Genomic DNA, 23,477 nt, shown 5'->3' on the forward strand with positions numbered 1-23,477 from the left:
AATAGTTAACACGTATACGGATACGTAGCTAATTTTCCAATCGATTACTGCATGAATACAGAGAATCCGTTGAAAACTGAGTTATAAACTTTTGAAAATGGACAATTTTCGTGACGCTCTCGTTGATTTTCGATATTCCAGCTTGCACCCCTATCCCAGAATGTTGCCGTAAGGTGTAACTCTACGCTGATACAATACCCTTGAATTTTTCAACAGTCTATTTTACAAATGATCGTCCGTTTAAACTTTAAACTAGTCTGGGTGGAGCTCCTTGATGGCTGCGACGTATAAGTTTAGTGAAGCATGCCGTCCGTAGTATGTTAGTATGTTGTTAATAGTTGAATCCAAAATCAGTGGGCAATAAAAAAACAAACAACTTTGGACTGTGAAATGTAGCTTCCAAGTTTTCATATTCGCATTCTGTTATAGCGACCTATAAAAAGCTTCCTAATTTAAAGCAGCCACTGTTACTGGTTGAAAATATCTTATATACGTTAAGACCATCTGGTACGGGAATTTTTCAAAAAGTTTATTCGCATATTATATAAATGTTATATAAAAATATCGTATATTATTCAATAGAGGTACTAATAAAATTACTCACAGCTCTCCTGAACGTAACCTTACACAAAAGGCAAAGTTGAGGCTTCATTGTGTTTCCACTTCGTCTAATATTAGATTTCTCATCATATATAAGAGCATATTCCAAAATTTATCACCCTCAAATTTTGCACTGCGTTATTCTAATGACGGGAGTCAAATTCCGAACCGAACAAAATTGGCCCACCAACTTTCATGCAGCAAAATCCATAAAGAGTGCAAAAACAAGCCAACAATCTAGAGTACTGCCGAAATTCACTCCATCCCACTATAAATCTGCTGGCGTCGGCTGCTTCAATTACCGTCCATTAATTTATCATAATTGCTCCCGGGAAACATGAGGATGCATTTAATTACAGCATAAGCTGTGTAGCTTAATGACCTCTTTTCACAAAAGTTAGCGTTTTGCTGTATCCCGCTCCAGAAGGACACAGGCAGAAAAGTAAGCTTCCTTCCTTCCTATCTCTGGCCTGGCTCACCGTGTCGTCAGCCAGGGTATATGGACCAACTGCAATTTCTCACCCTGTTTAGAGCGATACAGACACATATATACGTATACACACAACCCAGCAACAAACAACCTTCCGAGCGGCAAGACACGAAACATGACCGTTCATAAAATCACGTCCCGGCAATAAATACTTGACGTTGTTAAAAATTCGGAAACACAAAGTCAGTTGCCCGGTTGAAGGACCCGTCGTTGTATTTCACAGTGAGGCTTGGATAGTGAGAGGAACTTGGATTTGTTTTGCATCTTACAACAACAGCCTGAGACGGGGCAAAAAAGTTCAGCAGTCGCTCCATCCTTCGCTTGGGGACCTTCCGAGCAAATTTGATTTTGTAACCGCTTTATTCGGGTCGGGTGCGATTCGTTTTACTGTTCTTTGAATAAAGTGGCCCATAAATTGCTGCGAAATTTAATAAAATGATAATGGAACGCAAATTATTGTGGCGTAATGGATTTGAAGCTGGATCCGAGGTGGATCCGTAATCGAATTTTTCTGTGGATTAAAAATGATGAGTCCGCAGATTTATTGTGGTAACGACTGTCGAATATGTTTACCGGTTGACTGTCACTAACCTTGCCAGAGTGTTTCAGTGTCATCCGTCAAGATTTTGCAGTGTTGTTGAACAGGATCAAAAGATACTATAAACACGTCGTAATTTATATATGCATAATCATAATTCATTTTTATGCTCCTTTCCTTTCCGACCAAATAACGATGATTGTTATGACCGACCGTGCGCCATAATGACGGCGAATGGTGATGATGTTGTTATTTTTCATCCCTTCAGGATTTTTCCTTCTTTTCTTCCCTCCCACACTGACAGAAGAGGCCATCCTGATGGCGTTATTATGTTGCTCCGGCACAAAAGAACCGCTAGCGCGACGGACGACCGTCGACGGTGTGCCGGTTTGATGGAAAGCGGAAGTCGGTAGAATCCCGACAGACGACTACCACCGCTTCCCACCCATTGTAAAAGCCGCTCCACCGGTGCGCGACATTAGCGACCACCGAAAGAGCGAACCGGCGAAGAGGAAAATCGTCAGACAAAGCATAATGATTTTGGATATTTTCGTAATGAAATTGATATTAATTATATCAGGATTACGAAAATTTAAATTGGGGGAAGTTTATTCCTTATCTAATTTTGCTCCTCGTGGGAATGCCCAGATGTGGTTATCGTATGCTTTACTAATTCAACCAGAAGTAGAAGATATTTTCCTATTGTCGATATTACAGGTTCATCATATTTTCCGCCATACTCCAGCTTCCTATACTTTTTTTCGCAGGTGAAACTTCCTTCCATAATAATCGAGGCAGTGATATAGAAAATGAACCAAGATAAAGTAAGTGCATGGCGAAACCTTTTTTCCCGTTTCCACATCATTGCGTCAACCAATTAATTCCTTTTCCGTTCGGGAGGGGCTTTATAAAAGAAAAAATATACTTGAAAATACTTCGAAAACATCCTGTGCCGTTCAATAAAATATTCCCCCGTTTCCTGCTTCGAACGCCGATATACAGAGGAAAATAACAATCTATTGTAACCATTCGTTCTATTCCGAACCTGCAAAGATGATGATTTCGCGTTCCAATCAAAAGGACGAATAAGGAAAAAACGTAATTTAAACTTTTTATTTTCCGCTTTCGCTTTCTCTTCGCCTCGCGTTCAGTTCCGGTTTCCTGCCGCGTTACCGCGGTAAACAAATTTGCCACGGCAGCAAATTTTCCCGCTTATCGGTACAATGCCAGTCTCTGAACGCATTCAACAGTGCACTTCGAGCTAACTAAAACTGGGTGCTATAGCGAAATGAACAAGTTTCGTGTTCTGTAACTACTGTGTAAAGCATTCTGTTCGGATTTGAGTGTTGCCTACTCCAGCAAAGGCTGCCGAGTCACCCCAAATTGCGTTAAGCTGTGGGTCAGTCTAGATGCCGTCGCTGTGCTGCCACCGCGTCGGGCGGTGGTTACCGACTTCCGACCGCTTTACTCCTGCAAAGTTCCGCAACTCAATTGCAGATAATTCGATAAGAAACTTCGGCGTCTCCTTGGAAATTCCACTTTCCTTTTCGGGACGGTAAAGCAAAAAAAAAGAAGGAGGAAACTGTTGCGAGACACATTAATCGCAGGCTTCGTGAGTCAAGCTGACAACCAATTGAGAGCTTGTTTGCATATAGAATTTATGGCACTTGCCTGCCCACCCACAGACGGGGCTGCTACTGGTGGGTTTCGTCTTTCGTCAACTGCTTGCTAGGCCCGATGTTTGAACGCGAAACGATGATTTCGATTTGCAACGTGGCAACCATCATCCGGGTTTGCGATGCTTCGCAGGATCTTTTACGCACCGAGGGAAAGACGACTCGAGACCAGGGGAGTTCTAATTGAATTTGTTACATCAGATTGTGCTGCTCACTGTGCGTGCGAGATAAAAACGATGATGTCAACAGTGCGGAGTTTGCTAGACTGCGTACGGTGCCAATTTGGTATTCGAGCAAACAGATTTTTTGGGGAGTTTAAATTGAATTGATATTTAAATTACCAAGTGATTTTTGATCCAGAAGTTTTCGATATTTAGCATGTTTTCAATTTGAGACACTTTTAAACTGGGTGCTGAGTACTGCTTAGTAGTGTTTGAGGGTACGCACCAAGAGAGGAATTTTATTCCGATGTGTACCTAGATTTTAATGTTTACAAATTTGTCAGATGTTGCCAAATCGGAAAATGTTAGTGCAGTATTTGCAATTACTAAAGATGAACGCTAATTAGACAAACGCAATTATTTTTTCCATATGACATACGACAAAAGGTATAGGTGATATTTTTGTCTTTTCGAAAACAATATACACCATATCAAACAAAATTATTAAGAAATCAAGTTAAAATACTACAAGGAATTCAGCCCTAAAGATTGTATGTGGGTCGGAACACTGTAATTAGAGAGATTTTTGATTAAAAAGGTTACAGAGTCCGCAGACAGAATCAATACGTTTGTTCAATGTTTTACGTATTTATATTCCAAACCCTCCCCCTGAATTCTTTTTTTGAAGTATATTCAACAACAATCGAAAGAGTTTCGTTTACACTTTGATGTTATTGTGTCTGTAGGGTTTTTTTTTCGTTCAAACAACATTTATTTGACACAGCACAAGCGTATCGTTGTTGTTGAATAAACACCAAAAATTTCTTCTAATGCATCTTCAAAAATAATTCTTTATCCTCAAAAACCAAATCCAACCAAATCTCTCAAATATACTGAAGCCATTTGTTACGCGTAAAGAAATTCCGGAATCCGCGTAGTAAAAAACCGCGTAAAATCCGGAATCTGAGTAAAGAAATTCCGGAATCCGCTAAAGAAAAAAAAAAAACGCGTAAATTCCGGAATCCGCGTAAAAATAGCCGCGTAACAAAAACTCGGAAATAAAGTAGGAGGTTGTATCCAAGACACGACCGCATAACTGACGTAGAACTACGCACACTATTAACAAATGCATTATTGTAGGTGTTTCATTAATGAGTCATAAAGTCTACTAATGCTTGCTTTGTGCTGCCTCAACAGTGGGGTAATAAAAACACTGAAAACATGAGCCGTAAAAGCTGTTTCACATTCTGTAAATTAGATGGCTGCTACAGATTTAAATTGCTACTATCCAGCACAGTTGTCATACCCCATGGTGACTAATCCGCTGTATTCCGCTGTTACTGCTGAGTGCTAATATCTGCTGCTACTGCTGTCAACGTTGTGGACGGTCCATCCAGCTCACCTTCCGACTAATGAATGTAGCTAGTTTTCCCAGAAACACTCTCTTTAACACGCAACGGTTTTAACCCGTATTTTATTGCGGTTTGTAACATCAAGCGATTTCGTTTGCTCGTTGTTGCGTGTTGCATCATGTTGCAACTTGGCAGCTGGGAGACGACGAAATTCTGTTAATGGTGATTGATTGAATCGACTTCACATTAGCTCTGCATATTCGAATTAACTGCCTTTGTGAATGCGTTCTAACAGGGCAGTTTGTTATTCAAAATCGGTTATGTTGATCGCAGCCTTTGTGCTGTCCCAACAGTGGGGGTATTAACTAAACAAATTACAACAGAATTTGATTGCTTGGATCCCGCGAATAATGTTTGCTTGTGTTGATGCTAGGAAATTTTCACCCTTCAATTACTTGTTTATTTGCCTTGAAAAAAGGCATTTTGCTGTTCAAAATTGGATTTGGCGATGACGATCTTCATGCTGCCCTAACACGGGGGAATAATGGCAGTCTGGCGACACACGCTGAGAAGAACCGCGCTGCTCTTGAGACGTGGTGACCAACCACAGGGCTAGTGCTGCTGCTAAGGAAGGACGACTGCTGTTGACGACTTGTCGCTGTCCAGAACTATTATGAGCGGCTTCGGCTGAAACAGGCTCTTATATAGGCCAAATAGCATGTTTTCAATTGCAAGGTATATGATTCTGTCGACCGTGCTTGGGAAGCAACCATATAACGACCAATCAGAGGACGTAATTTTCGTTTAAACAAGGCTTGACAATTATCAATAGTACAATAGTTTGCATAATCAATCAAACAATTGCTGCAAAAATGAAGGAAATCGGTTGAAAACAAACCGATTTATAAGCATTTAAAAAGGGACATATTTCGTCCCCTTTTCGTTAATAGTTTTCCTATTTACATCCCTATGTGGTAAACTAAAGAAAAACGTAGTTCTACGTCAAAAACACGTAAAAAGCGACCTTTGTGTACCACAATCCTCACGATATCATAATGAATGGTTGTGTCTCATTTAACTTTGATTGAATCACATTCAATATAAGACACTTACTCTGAAAACAATTGGGCTGTTTAGCTACTCACGGATTTCTGATCAGGTAAAAAAGTGTAATGTTCTGAGCTTCTTTTTTACGTTTTGCTTAGAAAATGCAGCTGTTTCAGATGACATAAAAAGCAAAGCCTTGGTGCTACATTCCGTATCGGAACTCGACCTTCTGTTTATTATACACAGACTTCGCTGCCAACTGTTGAGTGTACAGGACAATTGCGGGGCTAGCGCTACGATCCTACTGACACTAACACAGTCTCTCCCGAGCCGAACCTCGAGATTCAGGTTCAGATGACATAAAAAACTGATATTGCTAAACAACCCAATTTCAAAGCCGTTACATAGACTCACTAATGGTAAAACATTAGAAGATATGTCAAACAAAATTGTCAACAAGTTCCAGCAAAACATCGTAGCAATCAACATTTACGACGAATTTAAAGTTTAAAAAGATTCATTTCTGTTTTTTTTTTGCTTCTGTACTCACTGTAGAACGATGACAGCTAATAAATATTATTTTTTAAGTTAAAAATGAAAACAAAAATCATCAAACAAAGTTAAAATGTAAACAAAGTTTCTGGATAAATCTTTGGAAATAGACAAAAAATTCACAAGCGTTCACCGGCTGATACTTTTGTATAAATTTGTATTTTTTGGAATTAATTTTCTCGATATTATTCCGGTCACGAGTATTCAGTGAACAGCAGCGATGCCAGAATAAAAGATATTTCTTCAAATTGAAGACATTTACCCTGTGGTGAAGACATCCTTGCTTGTGAAGACAAATGGTAGACATCAAATAATACGTGAAGACTTTGGATAATATGTGATTATGACCCACATTTGGTAGAGGTGGTGACCTTTTTTATGCTCGACAAGTTTCGATTTGCCAGTTACTTTTCCATCCTAAAGTCGGTTTTAACAAGCCATCTCGGGTTGGAAGACTTGTGGAGACATTCTTTCTCGGAACGTGAAGATATTTGAAAAAATTACCTGGCATCCCTAGTGAACAGACTGGCAGCACAGTACTGGACGGCTGCAACGTGTATTTCAACCATTTTATCATTTGGCGATTCTCGAATGATTTATTATTTTTCTCTTATATTTATTTAGTTATTGAAGATTTTTATTAAAATGATGTATAACTTTACTAATGGCTATCAACAAAATCTGCAAATGTCTGCCGACAGAACCTTTTCTATATTAAAGTATCGTTCAACCCAGACAAAGGCATTTGTCTCTGCGTAGTTATCTGTTAGTAAATTGGTGCGTTATTTTACTAAATATGTTCAATAATTAAGAAAATATATGAGATAAAAATAAAAATTCTTCGGTGAAATTGTGTGTTATGATATAGAATATTGAAAAACTGTAGGAAATCACCATAGGAAAAAATTCAAGAAGCGTTCTATGGAAAACTACAAAATTCATTAAAAAAGGCAGATTGTATGAGGGTTTCTTCAAAAAAATTTTTTTTTCAAATGTGACACAACTTTACCGAACAAAATGGATTTCTTTTGCGAAAATGAGAAAAGTACAATTCGTTTGGCTCTCTAAGATGGAATAATCTCACAATGGCAACTCCTATAAAATGGAGAATACAAAATGAAACAACTTCATTGAAGACCGTGTGGCTCTCAAATTTATTTTTATAAGTCAAAATAATTCCGATCACGTGTTTGCAGCTTCGGAAACACTATCTGAAGACTGAATTTTGTCAAGCTTGAGCTTTTATACGTGACTACTAGGAGTTAAATGTCTGGCATGTCAGCAAGCAAAACAACAACAACACACTATTTGTCGTTAAAACCTTCATATCCATATTTTCCAAATGACGTGCTTCGTGTTAAACTTTTCCTAAACATTTTTATTTCAAATGAGTTTGAGTGTCCAAAAAATGAGTGCGGTAAAAAATGGACAAAAATTGTCGATTTTTCAGGGTTTACCTTTAACCGCACTAACGAAACTACTCATTAGGCTGTCCCAAAAAAAATCGATGTTCAAAAAGTCAAGGTGCTCAGCCCTAAATTGAAAGATAATGTTATTTATAGCATTTTCGTAGAACATTTCGACTTTCTAAAAAATCGTTTTCAGGTTTTCCAAACGGTGGTCCCCGTGGCTCTGTGGTTAGCGATGTCTGTCGGCTAGCTCTCCCACACGGTTGTGATATCGGGTTCGATTCCCGATCAGGTCGAGGATCTTTTCGAGCTGGAAATTTTCTCGACTCAGCACTGGGGCACGGTGTATCGTTGTATTTATCCTACACATGCAAAATGTGCCAAAAACAATATCTATAACGAATTCTCTCAACTAATCTAGTTGATCGAGACCGCTATTAGCCCCAAGGCTAAGCGTGCGATATTGTTGTTGTTTCCCAAAAGTGATTTATGTAAAAATGACTTTTTCAAGAAGAAAATTTTTTTTTGTGATGTTTATTGAGCTCTGGGAGTCAAAAATCTGAATGCAATGCTGAACTGAACCATGCAAAATATTCAAAAACGACCACAAAAAAATAAAAAAATATATGGAAAAATTTAGGAATCGGACAGAATCGAAAAAAGTGCAAAAGAGTGGGTTTTAGCTTGAAAAAGTCATTTTTTCATAAATCACGTTTGGGCAACCTGAAAACAGTTTTTTAGAAAATCGAAAAGTTCTACAAAAATGCTATAAATAACATTATCTTTCAATTTAGGGCTGAGCGCCTTGACTTTTTCAGCATCGATTTTTTTTGGGACACCCTACTACTCATGCATCATCAATCATAGTAACCCATGAGTTAGCAAAAAAAAAATGACAGCTCTATCAGTCAAAATCTAACTGAACTGAGTAAGAGATGTCAAAGTTGCTCTTCTTTCGCTTCGGCCTGAAGTTGCGTCGCTCATCAAGAAATACCATAAGGGCGAAGACACGGTGTTCTGGCCAGATATGGCGTCGGTTCACTACTCGAAGCGATCGTTGAGGAGATGGAGCGGTTGAATATCGATGTGGTACCGAAGTCGGTGAATCCGCCCAACGTCCCCCAACTGCGTCCCATCGAGAATTTCTGGACAAACAAATTTGTCGCGAAAACAGAGGAGGAATTAATAAAAAAAACGAAGAAAGAGCTTAAAAATCTGCCTACACGCATGTTTTCGCCTGCCATGGTGTATGTTACGGTTTTCTGCCGGAAGACCGCTCGCAATGGCGTAATTTTTTATTTTGCAAATAGGATAATATAATAACCATTAATGGGAAATTTATCCAACTCAATTATCTGTCTTAGTTTTTTTTCATCACCATCTGAAAAAAGTTCATTTTTTTACCGTAAACGTTAAATGACATGAATATTTATTATGTGACCTTCAAAGAGGTGTGAAGGCTTAGTTCCATTTTGTGGAAGAGATATACGGTGACTTCTGTTTCACCGTAAAAAACTACGAAGAGCCTATCGGAAACTAATAATCAAAAGAGAAATCCATCGGCAACATTCTGACCATATAATTTGCCAAAAATACGAAAAGACACATTCCTAGCTCTTCTACGCCAAGACAACAAAATTTCACACTTCATATTTGACCCAGAACTGTTGTGTATTGTGTTTGTTTCATTAGAATTTACATGCAAAACTTGACTAAATGATTGAATTAAAACACTCATAAAAGATTAATAAAATCATGGTTTTGACACTATTTTCAGAAAATATGCTTAAACGATAATATTTTGAAGCTATGAGCATGTGATACATCAGAAAGTAAAGGGTTTTTATGGACGTATTCATGGCCTAAACGTAGTTGTAGCTGCTATTTTGTAGATTCCATTGGTAGGTCATTGAAAAACAGGTCCTTCATTATGGTGTCGCGTTACAAAAATAGTAGTTTTTTTCGTATTGTGCAAATGTTACAAACTGTAGAAAAGTAGTATTCAGGATTTTCTTAGTACTCGATGAGACCATTCTTAGCATATGCTGGTATGTGAAATTGGTGCATTCTACTCAAAGTTACAATAGGGTCAAAATTATGGTGTCGCGTTACGGAAATTTTATGTGTTTTTATAAAGTTACCAAAAACGAATTTTTGAGCTTTTCTCAGTGTATATTGATAATACAACATGGAATCATAATAAATAATAGTCATCTGCATCCAATTATATCCACCTAGGTGTGAGGCTTCGCTTTTCACTGGAATTAGATAATTACATATTCAATGCCAATGAAACCCTTGGGAAATTACTAGAATGGTTTTCAGATAACATTGAAAATGTAAAAATATCTTTGTGCTTGAAAATTAAAATAAATTATGGAAACACGAATGTATTTTAATTTCAAAGATAGTGTAAAACAGTGTATTTGACTACTTTAACCTCAAATAGGCTTACGCTGTTTCTTAAGCCAATGATTCAATTGCTAGGTTTAGTGTCTTGTTTTTCTTTGCTTTTTGGTGTAACCAACCAACCATGTTATTTACGAAAAACACATCAACAATAATCATTGCCACATGACAGAAAATAAAACAGAAATCTAATGTTTTTACTTCTAGTCAAAAATTGAAAACGTATTATAAACAAACGATATACCTAAATATTAAACGATGGAAACTCGTTGGTCTTACCTTACTTACCTTACCTAGCAGGCTAGAGCCGGGGTGGCTCGTGCTGTATCAAGAAGTCGTCTCCATTCAACTCGGTTCTGGGCTGTATGGCGCCATGCTCCCAGGCGTCTTATCACTCGTAAGTCACTTTAAATCTGATCAAGCCATCGTGTACACTGTGCTCCTCTGTTTCTGGTGCCGGGAGGGGTTACTAAAAAGGGTAGTTTCAACCGGGTTGTCGTCCGGCATCCTTGCGACGTGTCCGGCCCATCGCAATCTGTTAACTTTGATCAGATGTGCAATGGGGATCTCTCCTAGCAGCGCGTGCAGCTCATGGTTCATGCGTCTACGCCATTCTCCGTCTTCAGTCTGTACTCTACCGTAGATGGTTCGCAGCACCTTCCGTTCGAAAACTCCAAGGGCGTTGAGGTCCTCTGAGAGCAGTGTTGTCGTCTCTAGCTCATAGAAGACTACCGGTCTAACTAGTGTTTTGCACAGCTTCAACTTTGTACGGCAGCGCACTCGATTGGGTCTTGCGAAGTGCAAAGTAGGCACGATTTCCCGCTTGAATGCGTCTCCGTATCTCTTTGCTGGTGTTGTTGTCAGCGGTCACCAGCGATCCTAAGTACACGAACTCGTCTACCACCTCAAGCTCATCGCCGTCTACGGTGATCCGGGGGGGGGGAGGCTGACATTGTTCTCCTTGGATCCTCTTCCCTTCATATACTTAGTTTTCGACGCATTGATCAGCAGTCCAATGCGCTTAGCTTCCGCTTTCAGCCTGGTGTAGGTTTCCTCCACCGTCGCAAAGTTTCGTGCTATTATGTCGAAGTCATCAGCGAAGCCGTTAAGCTGAACCCGTTTCGTAAAAATCGTACCACTCGTGTCGATGCCCGCTCTTCGTATAACACCTTCGAGGGCGATGTTAAAAAGCAAACAAGAGAGTCCATCACCTTGTCTCAATCCTCGGCATGACTTGAAGGGACTCGAGAGCATCCCCGAGATACGCACGTAACACATCACACGGTTCATGGTAGCCTTGTTCAGCCGCGTCAGTTTATCCGGGAAGATATCCTCGTTCTCGTGCATGATCTGCCATAGCTGTTCTCGATCAACTGTATCACAGGCTGCCTTGAAGTCGATAAAAATGTGATGCGTGGACACGTTGTACTCACGACATTTTTGCAAAATCTGTCGGATTGAAAAAATTTGGTCCGTGGTTGCGCGGGCTCCCATGAAACCCGCCTGGTACTGCCCCACGAACCTCCTTGTTAATGGTGTTAGACGTTGGAATAGAACTTGGGAGACTATTTTATATGCAGCGTTGACAAGCGTAATGCCACGAAAATTGCAGCACGCCAGCTTGTCGCCCTTCTTATAGATGGTGTTGAGTATCCTAATTACTAAAACAGCATTATCTCGGCTGCCCGGCCCCCCGTCGTTACCATCAGAATGCTACCAATCATTTTTGGCGCGAAAAGGCGCTTTTTTCTACTACTCATATTTTGTTATCACTCATACTCTTATCAATAAATTAAATTCATTCCAATATTGTATCTCAAGTAAGACACACGCGTTTTATACTTTTATCGCTCCATGAGAAACTCCTTATTGTTCTCAACACGTGGAGAACATTCGATATCGATTTCGGTTCTCGGATCCAATTTAAACAAAATTTGAGAAACGCAAATTAGTTGCAATAGTCGTCCGTTAAGTGGCAGCCAGGATCGCCAACATTTTTTGGTGCCGAAACCCGGGAATCGCCCGGTCATCATCGCTTTCGACCGTCTGATGAGGTTAGCGTGGGATATCATCGAATTGTCGTCTCATCTATAATCATTTTTTGGACCTCGCTAAATCATCATTGCGGATATCATCGTTGACCATTCAACCGGCCTGGACCCACTAGGAAACGGATAATCAGATCGCTTCTAAGGCTAAAACGCAACGCAGAGTAAAATTGAGCACAGGTAACCTCACTTCGTCAAAGCAGGTGAGTGTCATAAAATATAGAAATAAAGACCGTTCAAGTAGTGCAGCAGTAAAATGAAAGAATCCAAGAAGGTAAAAAGCTACTAGTGCGTCGAAACAACGTTGTTGGTTCCGCGAAGCTGATCAAGCAATTTGATGAGAATTTCGTGTTCGACCGTGATTTCCCCTTAACACAAATTTCGCCTCGAAAAGTTAGATGAGCTATGGGAAGAGTTTAATGAGCTACAGGCTGAGATTGAGTGCGAACACGAATTGTGTGACGAAACCTCGTCTGTACGTATTGCCTTTGAAACGGATTACTTTCAGTTGAAAGGATCACTTGCCGAAAAGATCGCTGCTGTCGCCCCTGCCGCGAATCCTATTAGACCGCCTTCGTCACCTGTTGCTTCACCTGCACACGCCCTACCCGTTCGTTTGCCTGAGATAAAGATTCCCGAATTCGACGGAAACTTTGACGAATGGACAAACTTTTACGATTTGTTTCTCACATTAATACACACAAACCCTCAGCTCTCATCAGTACAGAAATTTCAATACCTCAAGGCTGTGCTGAAAGGAAAGGCTCTTCGTTTAGTCCAATCACTTGCAGTATCGACTGCAAATTACACAATTGCGTGGGATAGTTTAAGAAAACGGTATGATAACACAAATTTGCAAATTAAGCAACATTTTTCGGCGTTGCTGTCTACGACTGCTATCCGTAAGGAATCCGCGGAAGCATTATCAAACCTCGCGGATGAATTCGACAAGCGTGTGTGTGTATTCAACAAATTAGAGAACTGTGATGATCACTGGAACTCGTTTCTCGTAGAGCTTCTCAGTAGTAAGTTGGATCTCAAAACGCAAAGGGAATGGGAATCTCAGCTGGAGAATGATCGTCGCCCTCTATACACTGATTTAATATCCTTCATACAGAAACGGTCTCGTATTCTACAATCGATTATGCTCTCCCAACCATCGCTACAGGTCGTCACCAAGCTTGAATCTAAGTTGGAGACCAGGACTGTACGCAGCAAAACATCACTCTATCATTCTACCAACAATGATAACATTCCGAAATGCGCAATCTGCAAACAATCACATTCGGTTCCTCAGTGCGAGGATTTCAAAAGGCTATCTCCGCAAAAGAGATTTGATTTGGCTAAAAAACATGGACTTTGTTTAAATTGCCTACGATCATCACATATGATGAAAAACTGCTCCGCCGGACCGTGCCGCACGTGTAATAAACGACACCATACTTTACTGCACTTGCATTCCTCTGGTTCACGGACAAATCAAATGGATGATCAAACCACTGTTGCTGTACAAATGGCCCAATGTGCAAAATTCAATCAATCGGCATCGGTCGTCGAAGCGCCGCCGTCGGTTCTGTGCATTTCCGATCAATGTCACGAGGTCCCTCCGGTCACTGGACCTGCCCCGTCGCCTCCGGATGGGCATAGTACTCGTTCGCAATCGTTCGTTTCGCCGTCGGTTTCGAATTTCATACCGTCAGGCTCTGCTCTAACTTCGTCACAGGTGACAAACTGTCAAGCCGCTGTCCCTGTACCTTCGCTTGTATCAAAGACCAAACAAACATCGGTCTTCATGCTGACCGCTTACATTCGAGTTAAAGACACCGATGGTAATTACCATCACGCTCGCGCCTTACTCGATTGCGCATCAGAAGCAAATTTTGTCACAGAATCACTGGCTCAAAGGCTTCGTTTAAAACGAGCTCCCGCAAATATCGATGTATACGGTATCAGTCAATCCGTAAAAAAAGTTAAACAGCAAGTCCCTATTGTCATCTCATCTCGTGTTCGTTCGTATAGATCCAGTATGACGTTTCTAATTCTACCGTCATTAACCAGAATATTGCCCACAAGTAATATGGATATATAAAGATGGGTTGTTCCCCGTCACCTCCCTCTCGCAGATCCAAAATTTAACATAGCGCACGATGTTGATATGATCATTGGCATCAAATCGTTCTTCGCAATCTTGGAGGATGATCAATTCACATTAGGAAGTGGCTTACCTATACTACGTAAAACTGTTTTTGGATATGTAGTAGCAGGTGAAGCATTCGAAAGCAACAACTCTACCATCGTGTGCAACGTTTCTACTGTTGACAACCTAACGTCAGCAGTTCGCAAATTCTGGGAGGTGGAAAGTTTCGAGAATGGTAAATCTCTCTCTCTCTTGAGGAACAATATTGCGAAGCGCATTTTGAGAGAACTCATTTTAGAGCTCCTGACGGTCGTTACGTGGTTCGTTTGCCGATTCGAGACGAGATGCTATCTGCTTTAGGAGAATCGGTTGGTGTGGCGAAGCGCAGACTATTGAACAACGAAAAGGCGTTATCATCAAAGCCACAATTGCGCTCAGAATACTCTAAGTTCATGGATGAGTACCAAACACTAGGGCATATGGAAAAAGTAGTGCCTGACTACTCGATCCCACACTTTTTTCTTCCACATCATGCAGTTCAAAAGCCAGATAGTACAACTACAAAAACGCGAGTTGTATTTGACGCGTCCTGTCGTGGGTCGAACAACTTATCGCTCAATGATATTTGCTACATAGGACCCACCGTTCAGCCCCCGCTTTTATCGACTCTTATCAACTTTCGTATGCCAAAGTACGCAGTGACTGCCGACATAGAAAAGATGTATCGGCAGATTGTTGTGCATAAAGCAGATCGTCCTCTGCAACAAATTGTATGGCGTGAACATGCAAACGAAGACATATCCACATATCAGCTAAACACCGTCACATACGGCACTGCTCCTGCTCCTTATCTTGCTACACGCGTTCTTAATCAACTGTGCGACGATGAAGCTGAAAATTATCCACTTGCTAAAACAAAGGTGAAAACTACGTTTTACGTCGATGATCATCTATCAGGGGACGATGACGAGCAACGATTGATAGAAACAAATAGACAACTGATCGCACTTCTACAATCTGGTGGTTTTATTTTGCGTAAATGGAACAGCAATAACAAACAGGTGCTCGCTCACATTCCGTCATCATTGCGTGATGCTCGATCTGAATTGCACATCAGCCAATGTGAATCAGTGTAAACGCTCGGGCTCAACTGGCACCCTGATTCTGACAGCTTAACATTTAATGTTCCTGAATTTGGTTCATCGCAGCAACTGACTAAACGCTCAGTACTTTCGGAAGTGTCACAATTGTTTGACCCACTTGGTCTAATCGGATCCGCTATCGTAACTGCAAAGATCTTTCTGCAATCCTTATGGGTCCATGACTATTCGTGGAATGATCCGTTGCAAGCAGAGCACGCAAATTGGTGGTTGAAGTACCGCGAAGAGATACGCACACTCAAATCACTCACCATTCGTAGATGGACACTCGTAGATAACCAACAAGAAATCGAGCTACATTGCTTCTCTGACGCGTCCGATCGTGCCTATGGAAGTTGTGTTTACGTGAAAGCAACGAGAGAAGATGGTACATCGGTCAGCAATCTCATCATTTCGAAATCACGGGTCAGTCCTCTCACAAAGCTATCCACTCCACGTCTCGAGCTTTGCGCTGCGGTGCTTGCTGCTCAATTGACAGCATTTGTGTTAGAATCAATGAAATTAAACTGCAAGGTTACCTACTGGACCGACTCAACTATTGTGTTGCATTGGTTGGCATCCTCTTCTTCGATCTGGAAGGTGTTCGTATCTAATCGGCTAGCTGAAACTCATCGTTTAACTAGAGGAAGCAGCTGGCGACATGTGCCTACTCATCTCAATCCAGCAGATAGGATCTCCAGGGGTGTATTTCCGTCAAAACTTTTTGGTGACAAGCTTTGGTGGCATGGACCAAAGTTCATATGTAAAAGTGAATATTATTGGCCGCAAAATTGTATTACACTCTCCCCACTACATCTACAAATTCGTAAGCTCGAAGCTCGTCAAACTGTCGCAGTCATGACTACCATAAACGTGCCAGAAACAGATTACATCGAAAAGCATTCGGCGCTCACTCCTCTACAAAGACAAACTGCTTGGATAATGAGGTTCACTAATTGTCGTACGCGCCGTGCAAATCGTTTAACTGGTCCTTTATCGTGCAAGGAAATCGATGACGCACTTAAGCTTCTTGTGAAGCAAACCCAATTGAAACATTTTTCCTCAGAAATTAAGTACATTCAAAGACACAGAAAATCAACAAATGTGAATTTCAACTTCAAAACGCAGCTCAAGTTTTGTGATACCGTTCTAGATTCGGAAGGTATTCTTCGCATGGATGGACGACTCCAACAACTCGATGCTCCGTTTGACACCAGACACCCCATGATTCTACCACAGAAGGCTCATTTGACAATTTTAATTGCAAAAGCAATACATCTTCGCACACTGCATTCCGGCCCACAACTACTGTTAGCCACTATACGGCAAAGATTTTGGCCAATCAGAGGAAGAGACGTTGCTAGAAAAGTGGTAAACAGTTTTTGGACTGCTTTCGTTGTAAACCAAAACCCGCCAGCCAGATAATGGGTCAGCTGCCTGCCGTTCGGCTCACTCCGTCCCGCGCGTTCGCGTCATGTGGTGTCGACTATTGTGGACCGTTTCATGTAAAGCCACCCAATCGTCGAGGAGCACCGATTAAAGTTTTCGTCGCGATTTTCGTTTGTATGTGGTCGAAAGCAGTACATATCGATATGGTGTACAGCCTTACATCTGTCGCATTCATCAATACGCTAAAACGTTTTGTCGGTCGTCGTGGTCGCGTTTCGAACATTTATTGTGATAACGCACGAACTTTCGTGGGAGCTAATCGAATGCTCCAGTAATATCGCCGTGAGTTCAATGAGATGCATCACTCCGAAAGTGTAATTACTCACTGCTCCGAAGCTGGCATCAACTTTCATTTTAATCCGCCACGATCGCCTCACTTCGGCGGTTTATGGGAAGCCGCGGTGAAGATCTTCAAGCATCATCTCTATCGAGTTATGAAGGATACAACGCTGACGATTGATGATTTCAACACACTAATAGTGCAAATCGAGGGAATAATGAACTCCCGACCGTTATCTCCAATGTCATCCGATCCTGCCGACGTGGTTACTCTAACTCCTGGACATTTTCTCGTGGGAAAACCCCTTTACTCTCTCCCAGAGCCTGATTTGTGTGATATTTCTATTAACCGCCTCAAATCATTCCAGAAGATACAGCAACGCTTACAGCATTTTTGGAAAGCATGGTCCTGTGCCAACATCGGTCAACTTCAAAATCGAAAAAAGTGGCCGGCGACTTTACCTAACATCACTGTTGGAACGATGGTTCTACTCAAGAACGACTGCGCCCCCCCTTTGTGCTGGAAACTCGGCCGAGTCGAACAGGTGTTCCTCGGCAAAGACGATAAGGTTCGCGTGGTTCAGGTTAGGACAGCTAGCGGCAGTTACAGGCGTGCAGTCACTGAAATTTGTCCGCTGCCAATGGAAGAAAAGGAGGACTGTGTCATCGCATCCCACCTGCCTACAACACCCGCCACCCTCTGAGTATGGAGACACTTGGTGATTTATTGAAAATTTCTTTCAATGTGGGCCGGCATGTTGAGTATCCTAATTACTAAAACAGCATTACTTCGGCTGCCCGGTCCCCCGTCATTACCATTAGAATGCTACCAATCATTTTTGGCGCGAAAAGGCGCTTTTTTCTACTACTCATATTTTGTTATCACTCATACTCTTATCAATAAATTAAATTCATTCCAATATTGTATCTCAAGTAAGAAACACGCGTTTTATACTTTTATCGCTCCATGAGAAACTCCTAATTGTTCTCAACACGTGGAGAACATTCGATATCAATTTCGGTTCTCGGATCCAATTTAAACAAAATTGGAGATACGCAAATTAGTTGCGATAGTCGTCCGTTAAGTGGCAGCCAGGATCGCCCACAGATGGGGTAGACGACTCCCTCCATCCACTCTTCCGGCAGTTTTTCCTCTTCCCAGATCTTGGAAATGACCCAGTGTAGTGCTCTAGCAAGCGTTACTTTACCATGTTTGTAGAGCTCGCCCGGCAGGCCGTCTTTGCCGGTGGCTTTGTTGTTCTTCAGCCTCCCAATCCCCCGCTGAATTTTGTGGAGATCGGGGGCTAATACCCGGTCATCTACTGCTGGCACTCCCAGGTCCGTTCCAGTTTCGCTTCCGTTTGTTGCATCGCCATTGAGATGTTCATCGAGGTGCTGCTTCCACCTGTCGACCACCTCGCTGTCGTTCGTGATGAGGTTACCTTTCATATCCAGTCCAATATCACTTCACTTCGTTCCTTGGAGAGTTGCTGAATAATATCTTTTCAACACACGGTAGCGAACCAGCCTGTGGCTGACAGCCACCTTAATAAAGTAATAAAAAAAACTTTTCAACATTCATTCAAACTCATCAAACTCTAGGTATATTATTAATTAACAATATTCCTACCAAACTCACTCAATACCTGATGGTTACGACACTACCTAATATTCCAACACACAAGCCACAACAAACCCAAAAGAAACGGATTCATTCGTGTTTTTCACATATTTTTTCTTACTTCAAGTACATTTTGATATTTTTCTCTTGGAAACCTCAACAAATTTGCAATTTTGAGTAAGATTGTAGCAAAAAAAAATCCAAACGAGACGAGTTGCTCGCCGAGACTTCAGTAAAAGGGCCCGATGTTTCATAAAGATACAACTATTTTTGTTTGATAGTCGAAAAGTGGAGGGTGCGGAGTGATAGCTTTGCATAAACTACTTGTTTCCCCTTGACTTCAAGGAAAACTGTATCGAAAAAGGTTAAAATCTGAATGAGGTAGAGCTTTTTAATGAAGGAACCATTCTCAGTACGATTAGTGGTAAAATAATATAAATCTAAAATCGGCGTAACTTTGAACTAAATGTAAATGTCATAGCATAAACTCATTGGAATTAACCTAAACAACAACTTTGCCGAAGATAGTATGATTAAAAACTAATCATGATGCCCACATTTACAAAGCTCGCATTTTCGTAACGCGACACCATTTGCAAGAGACTGTTTTGCGTAACGCGACACCATTGACACACCGAAATGGTTTTGGGAACATTTCGCTAAAAATTCAGTGTTTTCTATGTTGTAATATGTCATTTTGTTGGATTTTGTCTCCGGAACAATTGTCTAGAAGAAACCAGGGTTCAAGAACTTACAGCAGAGCAGATATCTGAACGTATGCCATCGAAGGTTGAAGAAGTGAAATTCAGCGATGGTGTCGCGTTACAAAATGTATCGGGTGCGGATTGCAGTGCACTCTATCTAAATTGCTAAACCAACCCGTCATAAGAAAGTACATTTAGTTGGCATTATTTACGACCTGTTTAATCATATGCTTTTTAAGCTAATTTCTAATATCCAGCCTAAAATGTACACCAAAGTCGGTTCCTCATGGTGTCGCGTTACGCTGGAATGTGTCAAAATAGCTTTTCAAATCACAGTGAAATGTAATAATCATCGAAAAATTTATTTCCTGCTTTACCTGACAATACAACGTCGCTTTATTTTCCGCAATTCACTGAAAGACAACTTCTGCCACTCAGAAGGGGAAGGATACTCTGTTCAGTTGATGACTCTCTCTCCCTTAACTTTTCCCTCTCTGCCCTCGTGTATCGCTCTGCCGGTCTCACTGGTTACACTGCGTAAATAATAGACGAGATGAGGGTTGCCCACTTAGTTGCAGCCTCCTCCGCTCTCATTGCTTTCGTAACGCGTTTCCGCGCGCTGGCAAAACGAAAATCTATGTCAGCATTTGCATCGTTGCGATGGCTGCTGAAGTACGCGCGAGTTAATGAAAAATTCGGAGTAAAATGATTTTCTTCGCTTCCTTAGCAGCATGTCGCTATTTTCGGCAACCTCTTCATTGGAAAATGTTTGTCTTCCAAGCTGAGCACTAGAGAGGACTGCTGTCGGCATGTTCTTTTCCGTTTTGTCAAACTGCATGCGAGATGAGCGCTAAACTTTGCTTTCTAGTTGGAATCCTACTGCTTCACTATATTGCAGGAAGCGAAGAAGTAGGACCTGTTTTTTTCACTGCGAATGTCGAGGAAAATTACGTGTACATAGCGACTTCTGCTACCGGGCTGCGCATTGTACTGCTAAACCTTCTTAAGCGGAATTAAGTTTTCATGTTCGAAATAAATTGATACTGACAGCTCTAATTGTTTTGTAAATAGATGGATTCCCGGATACAGCTCGGAACCGTTGCGCAGAGCGAAGAAGTGCCGCGTACCAAGGCTAGGATTGCCGGCTGATTGACTGGGTGACTGACACTTTCCACACACCACCAACGCAGAAGGAAGTCTGACGTTTGCGAGCGCTCCGCTTGTCGGAAAAGGTAGAAGATAAATCATTGATATCCTGCGTCCTCGTTCCTATTGTACGACGAGAGCTGAGGCTGGCTGTCGTGTGCTGCCCAGCCATCAGTCAGCCAGTCAGGGCGATTACGCTGGCTGGCTGACTGTAGTCTGTCTTGTGCCCAAGTTCTTGCCTTTTGCGAATACGATTATCTCGCATGAGGCTAACTTCTGCGGTTGATTTAATGTTGCGTGAACAATTGTTTGCGATACGAACCCCGCGGGGGTGGGGTTGATGGTGCTGATTAATGGATGGCTTGTGTTCGGTCGAGGGGATGTGTCGTGTTTGTTGGGCAATAGGGAGGTTCGTTTGTGTAGTTTGTGGCTGCTGTTTGCTTGGACTTCTCTTTGCTCGCTGTTCCCAAACACTGTCGTAGAGTAAGCGTTGGATGTTGGTTTACTACCAAAGTGATGTTGAAATGTATTGTACCTAACGTCGTGTTTGCCCGGCTTTAGTGGAGGGCAAATTTGCGAAGCAGTAGCCAGTTTGGGTTAACTGAATTATTTCAATCGGATGATAAATTAATGAGGATATCTGCTACTGATGCAAGTTATGTGTAACATGTTCTACTCCTTAGATTAATCAACTGAATTTTCTATGATAGTGTTTCACTTCAAAAACTTATCTGATTGAATTTGAATTTTACCATTTCGGTTGTTTTTGAAAGTCTTCGTAAATTTTTACAACGTGGCTAGAAATTATAAATAATTGTCACGTTCCGTGCAGCTATACGAAAGGTACCATCATTTGAAATCTGCTCCTCGCAACGTTACAAATTGATGGAAAAATTCGAATTTTTGATTCTAGGTCGATAATTTTTTGATGGATTTTAAAAAGTTGAAAAAAAAGTCTTTATTTTGACACCATAACATCAACTTTACGGTTAACCAACTAAGAGATAGAGCCGATTTTCTACTTCCGAAATCTAACTGGCTCATGCTCTATTATGTACTGAACCCTCGTTACATATTCTCCCCATCATCATGGGTGGACTGGCAGGTTGCAGCCGATCATTAAACTGCACTATCATCACCGGCTAGCTGGCATTTCTTACTTGCAATATAAGGATAAGGATATTGACAGACTGACTGCATATTACCCATTAAGGATAGGATGCTGCACATCGCATTATGCTGGAATACGTTCGGACAAAAGCGTATATGAGCGCAACGTTTACCTTGATACGACCCACGGTTGTTTTTGTTCGAAAGATATTTAGATAGAGGGGGGTGGGACGGCTTGGAACTGAAGAACAAAACATTGTTATTCTAAACTAAGCTCGAGAAGTACTGATGAAATGGGAATTACTTCCCATATCCACCCACGGCTGCAGGACCAGCGATTGTTTGGTCTTCATACACGTCGTTCTGCTGAGATGCTGTTTTTTGTTGATATGACTAAGGTCCCGGTATGCAAAACGGAGATGCCTTCCATCAGTCCACAGCACGTCGTCGGTTCCCTGGGTAGCACAGGGCTATGGGGAACGGAGAAAGGCAATGAGCATTATGATTGCGGCTTATAGTGTACGCTTTTGAACGGACAGAGAGCCAGGATCTTGTTTGAAACTGCCAACGATGACAGCGACGATAAAGCGTGCCTCAGCGTCAGCGCTTATGGGAACGGGAAGGCTTTGTTCCGTCATTTTGAGCAGTCAGTGGTTATGAATGCGATAAACAAAGGGATTGTTTGCCTAAATAATTTACTTCTGGTTGATGTAATATGGCAACCCTCTTCCACCGGAATAGACCTGGTTCCATAACCGATTGCAAGCAGTGTATTGAGCCCCAGGTGAAAGTGTCAACTGAGCAAAGCGTTGCTTAGGCTGGTTCGTTGTTGAAACCCGCAAGTGTGTAATGTAGGCTTTACTTCCAAGTTGAAGCAGCCTATACCGTTCTGCATGCATCCGTGCCCAAGAGAGTCCATCAAAGCGTCACGCGTTAACGCGTGCCAGGATCCGTGCTGATGCGAATGACTGCATAATCGCATCACCGCTGGTATTCGAGCGATACGTGGAAAGATACGAAAGCTGGCATTAAATGAGACGTTCAACTCTACCCTTTCCTGTGGGCGTTTAAGTCTAATCTACTTACAGGCACTGCATAGCTGTAATTATAATTATCATCCGTTTCCTTCCACTCGAATGGCACCATCTTGTTCCGATAGAGAAGCGGGGATTGGGAAATCGGCCCTTTACTGAGAGAGGTTCTTCACATCTGGGAAGGCTCTTGTGCGGGATACTCATCCCATATAACTTACCCGGCACTCGTTTCCCGTACAGCAGCACCACTGTTGCTGATGATATTCAAATAAAGTCAAGTTAAAAGGATTGTTTCGCCCATGCAAACGAAGGGTATACCATCCTGTTGTGTGTAGGCTGACACATACATGATGAAGTAGATAACGAATTCCACTAATTCAATTTTCACGAAACAATGGCGAAATCATACATCGTAAAGCATTTAACTAAATTGGATAAAACGTTGCCGCACCGTTCCAGGAGCGCCCACCTCTGGCGATTATTTCGGGTGACAATGGCAGAAGGATTGGCAAGGACGGGACACTCCTAGAGTGCCACTTGATGGAGCATGCAAGAGAGGCGCTGCTTAACGTGAAA

General features: G+C 41.6%; 2 protein-coding genes across 4 annotated transcripts in view; one reads left to right on the forward strand and one right to left on the reverse strand.

Moving 5' to 3' along the window:
- LOC129728126 (uncharacterized) overlaps positions 1-15,555 on the forward strand; it is a 24,335-nt gene extending 8,780 nt beyond the window's left edge. The window contains exons 4-6 of the mRNA XM_055686542.1: positions 12,677-14,354; positions 14,406-14,654; positions 14,720-15,555. Coding sequence (XP_055542517.1) covers positions 12,677-14,354; positions 14,406-14,654; positions 14,720-15,555 — 2,763 coding nt within the window. The remainder of the gene's footprint in view (positions 1-12,676; positions 14,355-14,405; positions 14,655-14,719) is intronic.
- Positions 1-23,477, reverse strand: part of LOC129727910 (EGFR adapter protein-like) — a 143,989-nt gene that overhangs the window by 74,840 nt on the left and 45,672 nt on the right. The gene's annotated exons all lie outside the window — the stretch shown is intronic.

The sequence above is a fragment of the Wyeomyia smithii genome, chromosome 3 (genome assembly GCF_029784165.1).
Source record: "Wyeomyia smithii strain HCP4-BCI-WySm-NY-G18 chromosome 3, ASM2978416v1, whole genome shotgun sequence".
Taxonomy (NCBI): Eukaryota; Metazoa; Arthropoda; class Insecta; order Diptera; family Culicidae; genus Wyeomyia; species Wyeomyia smithii.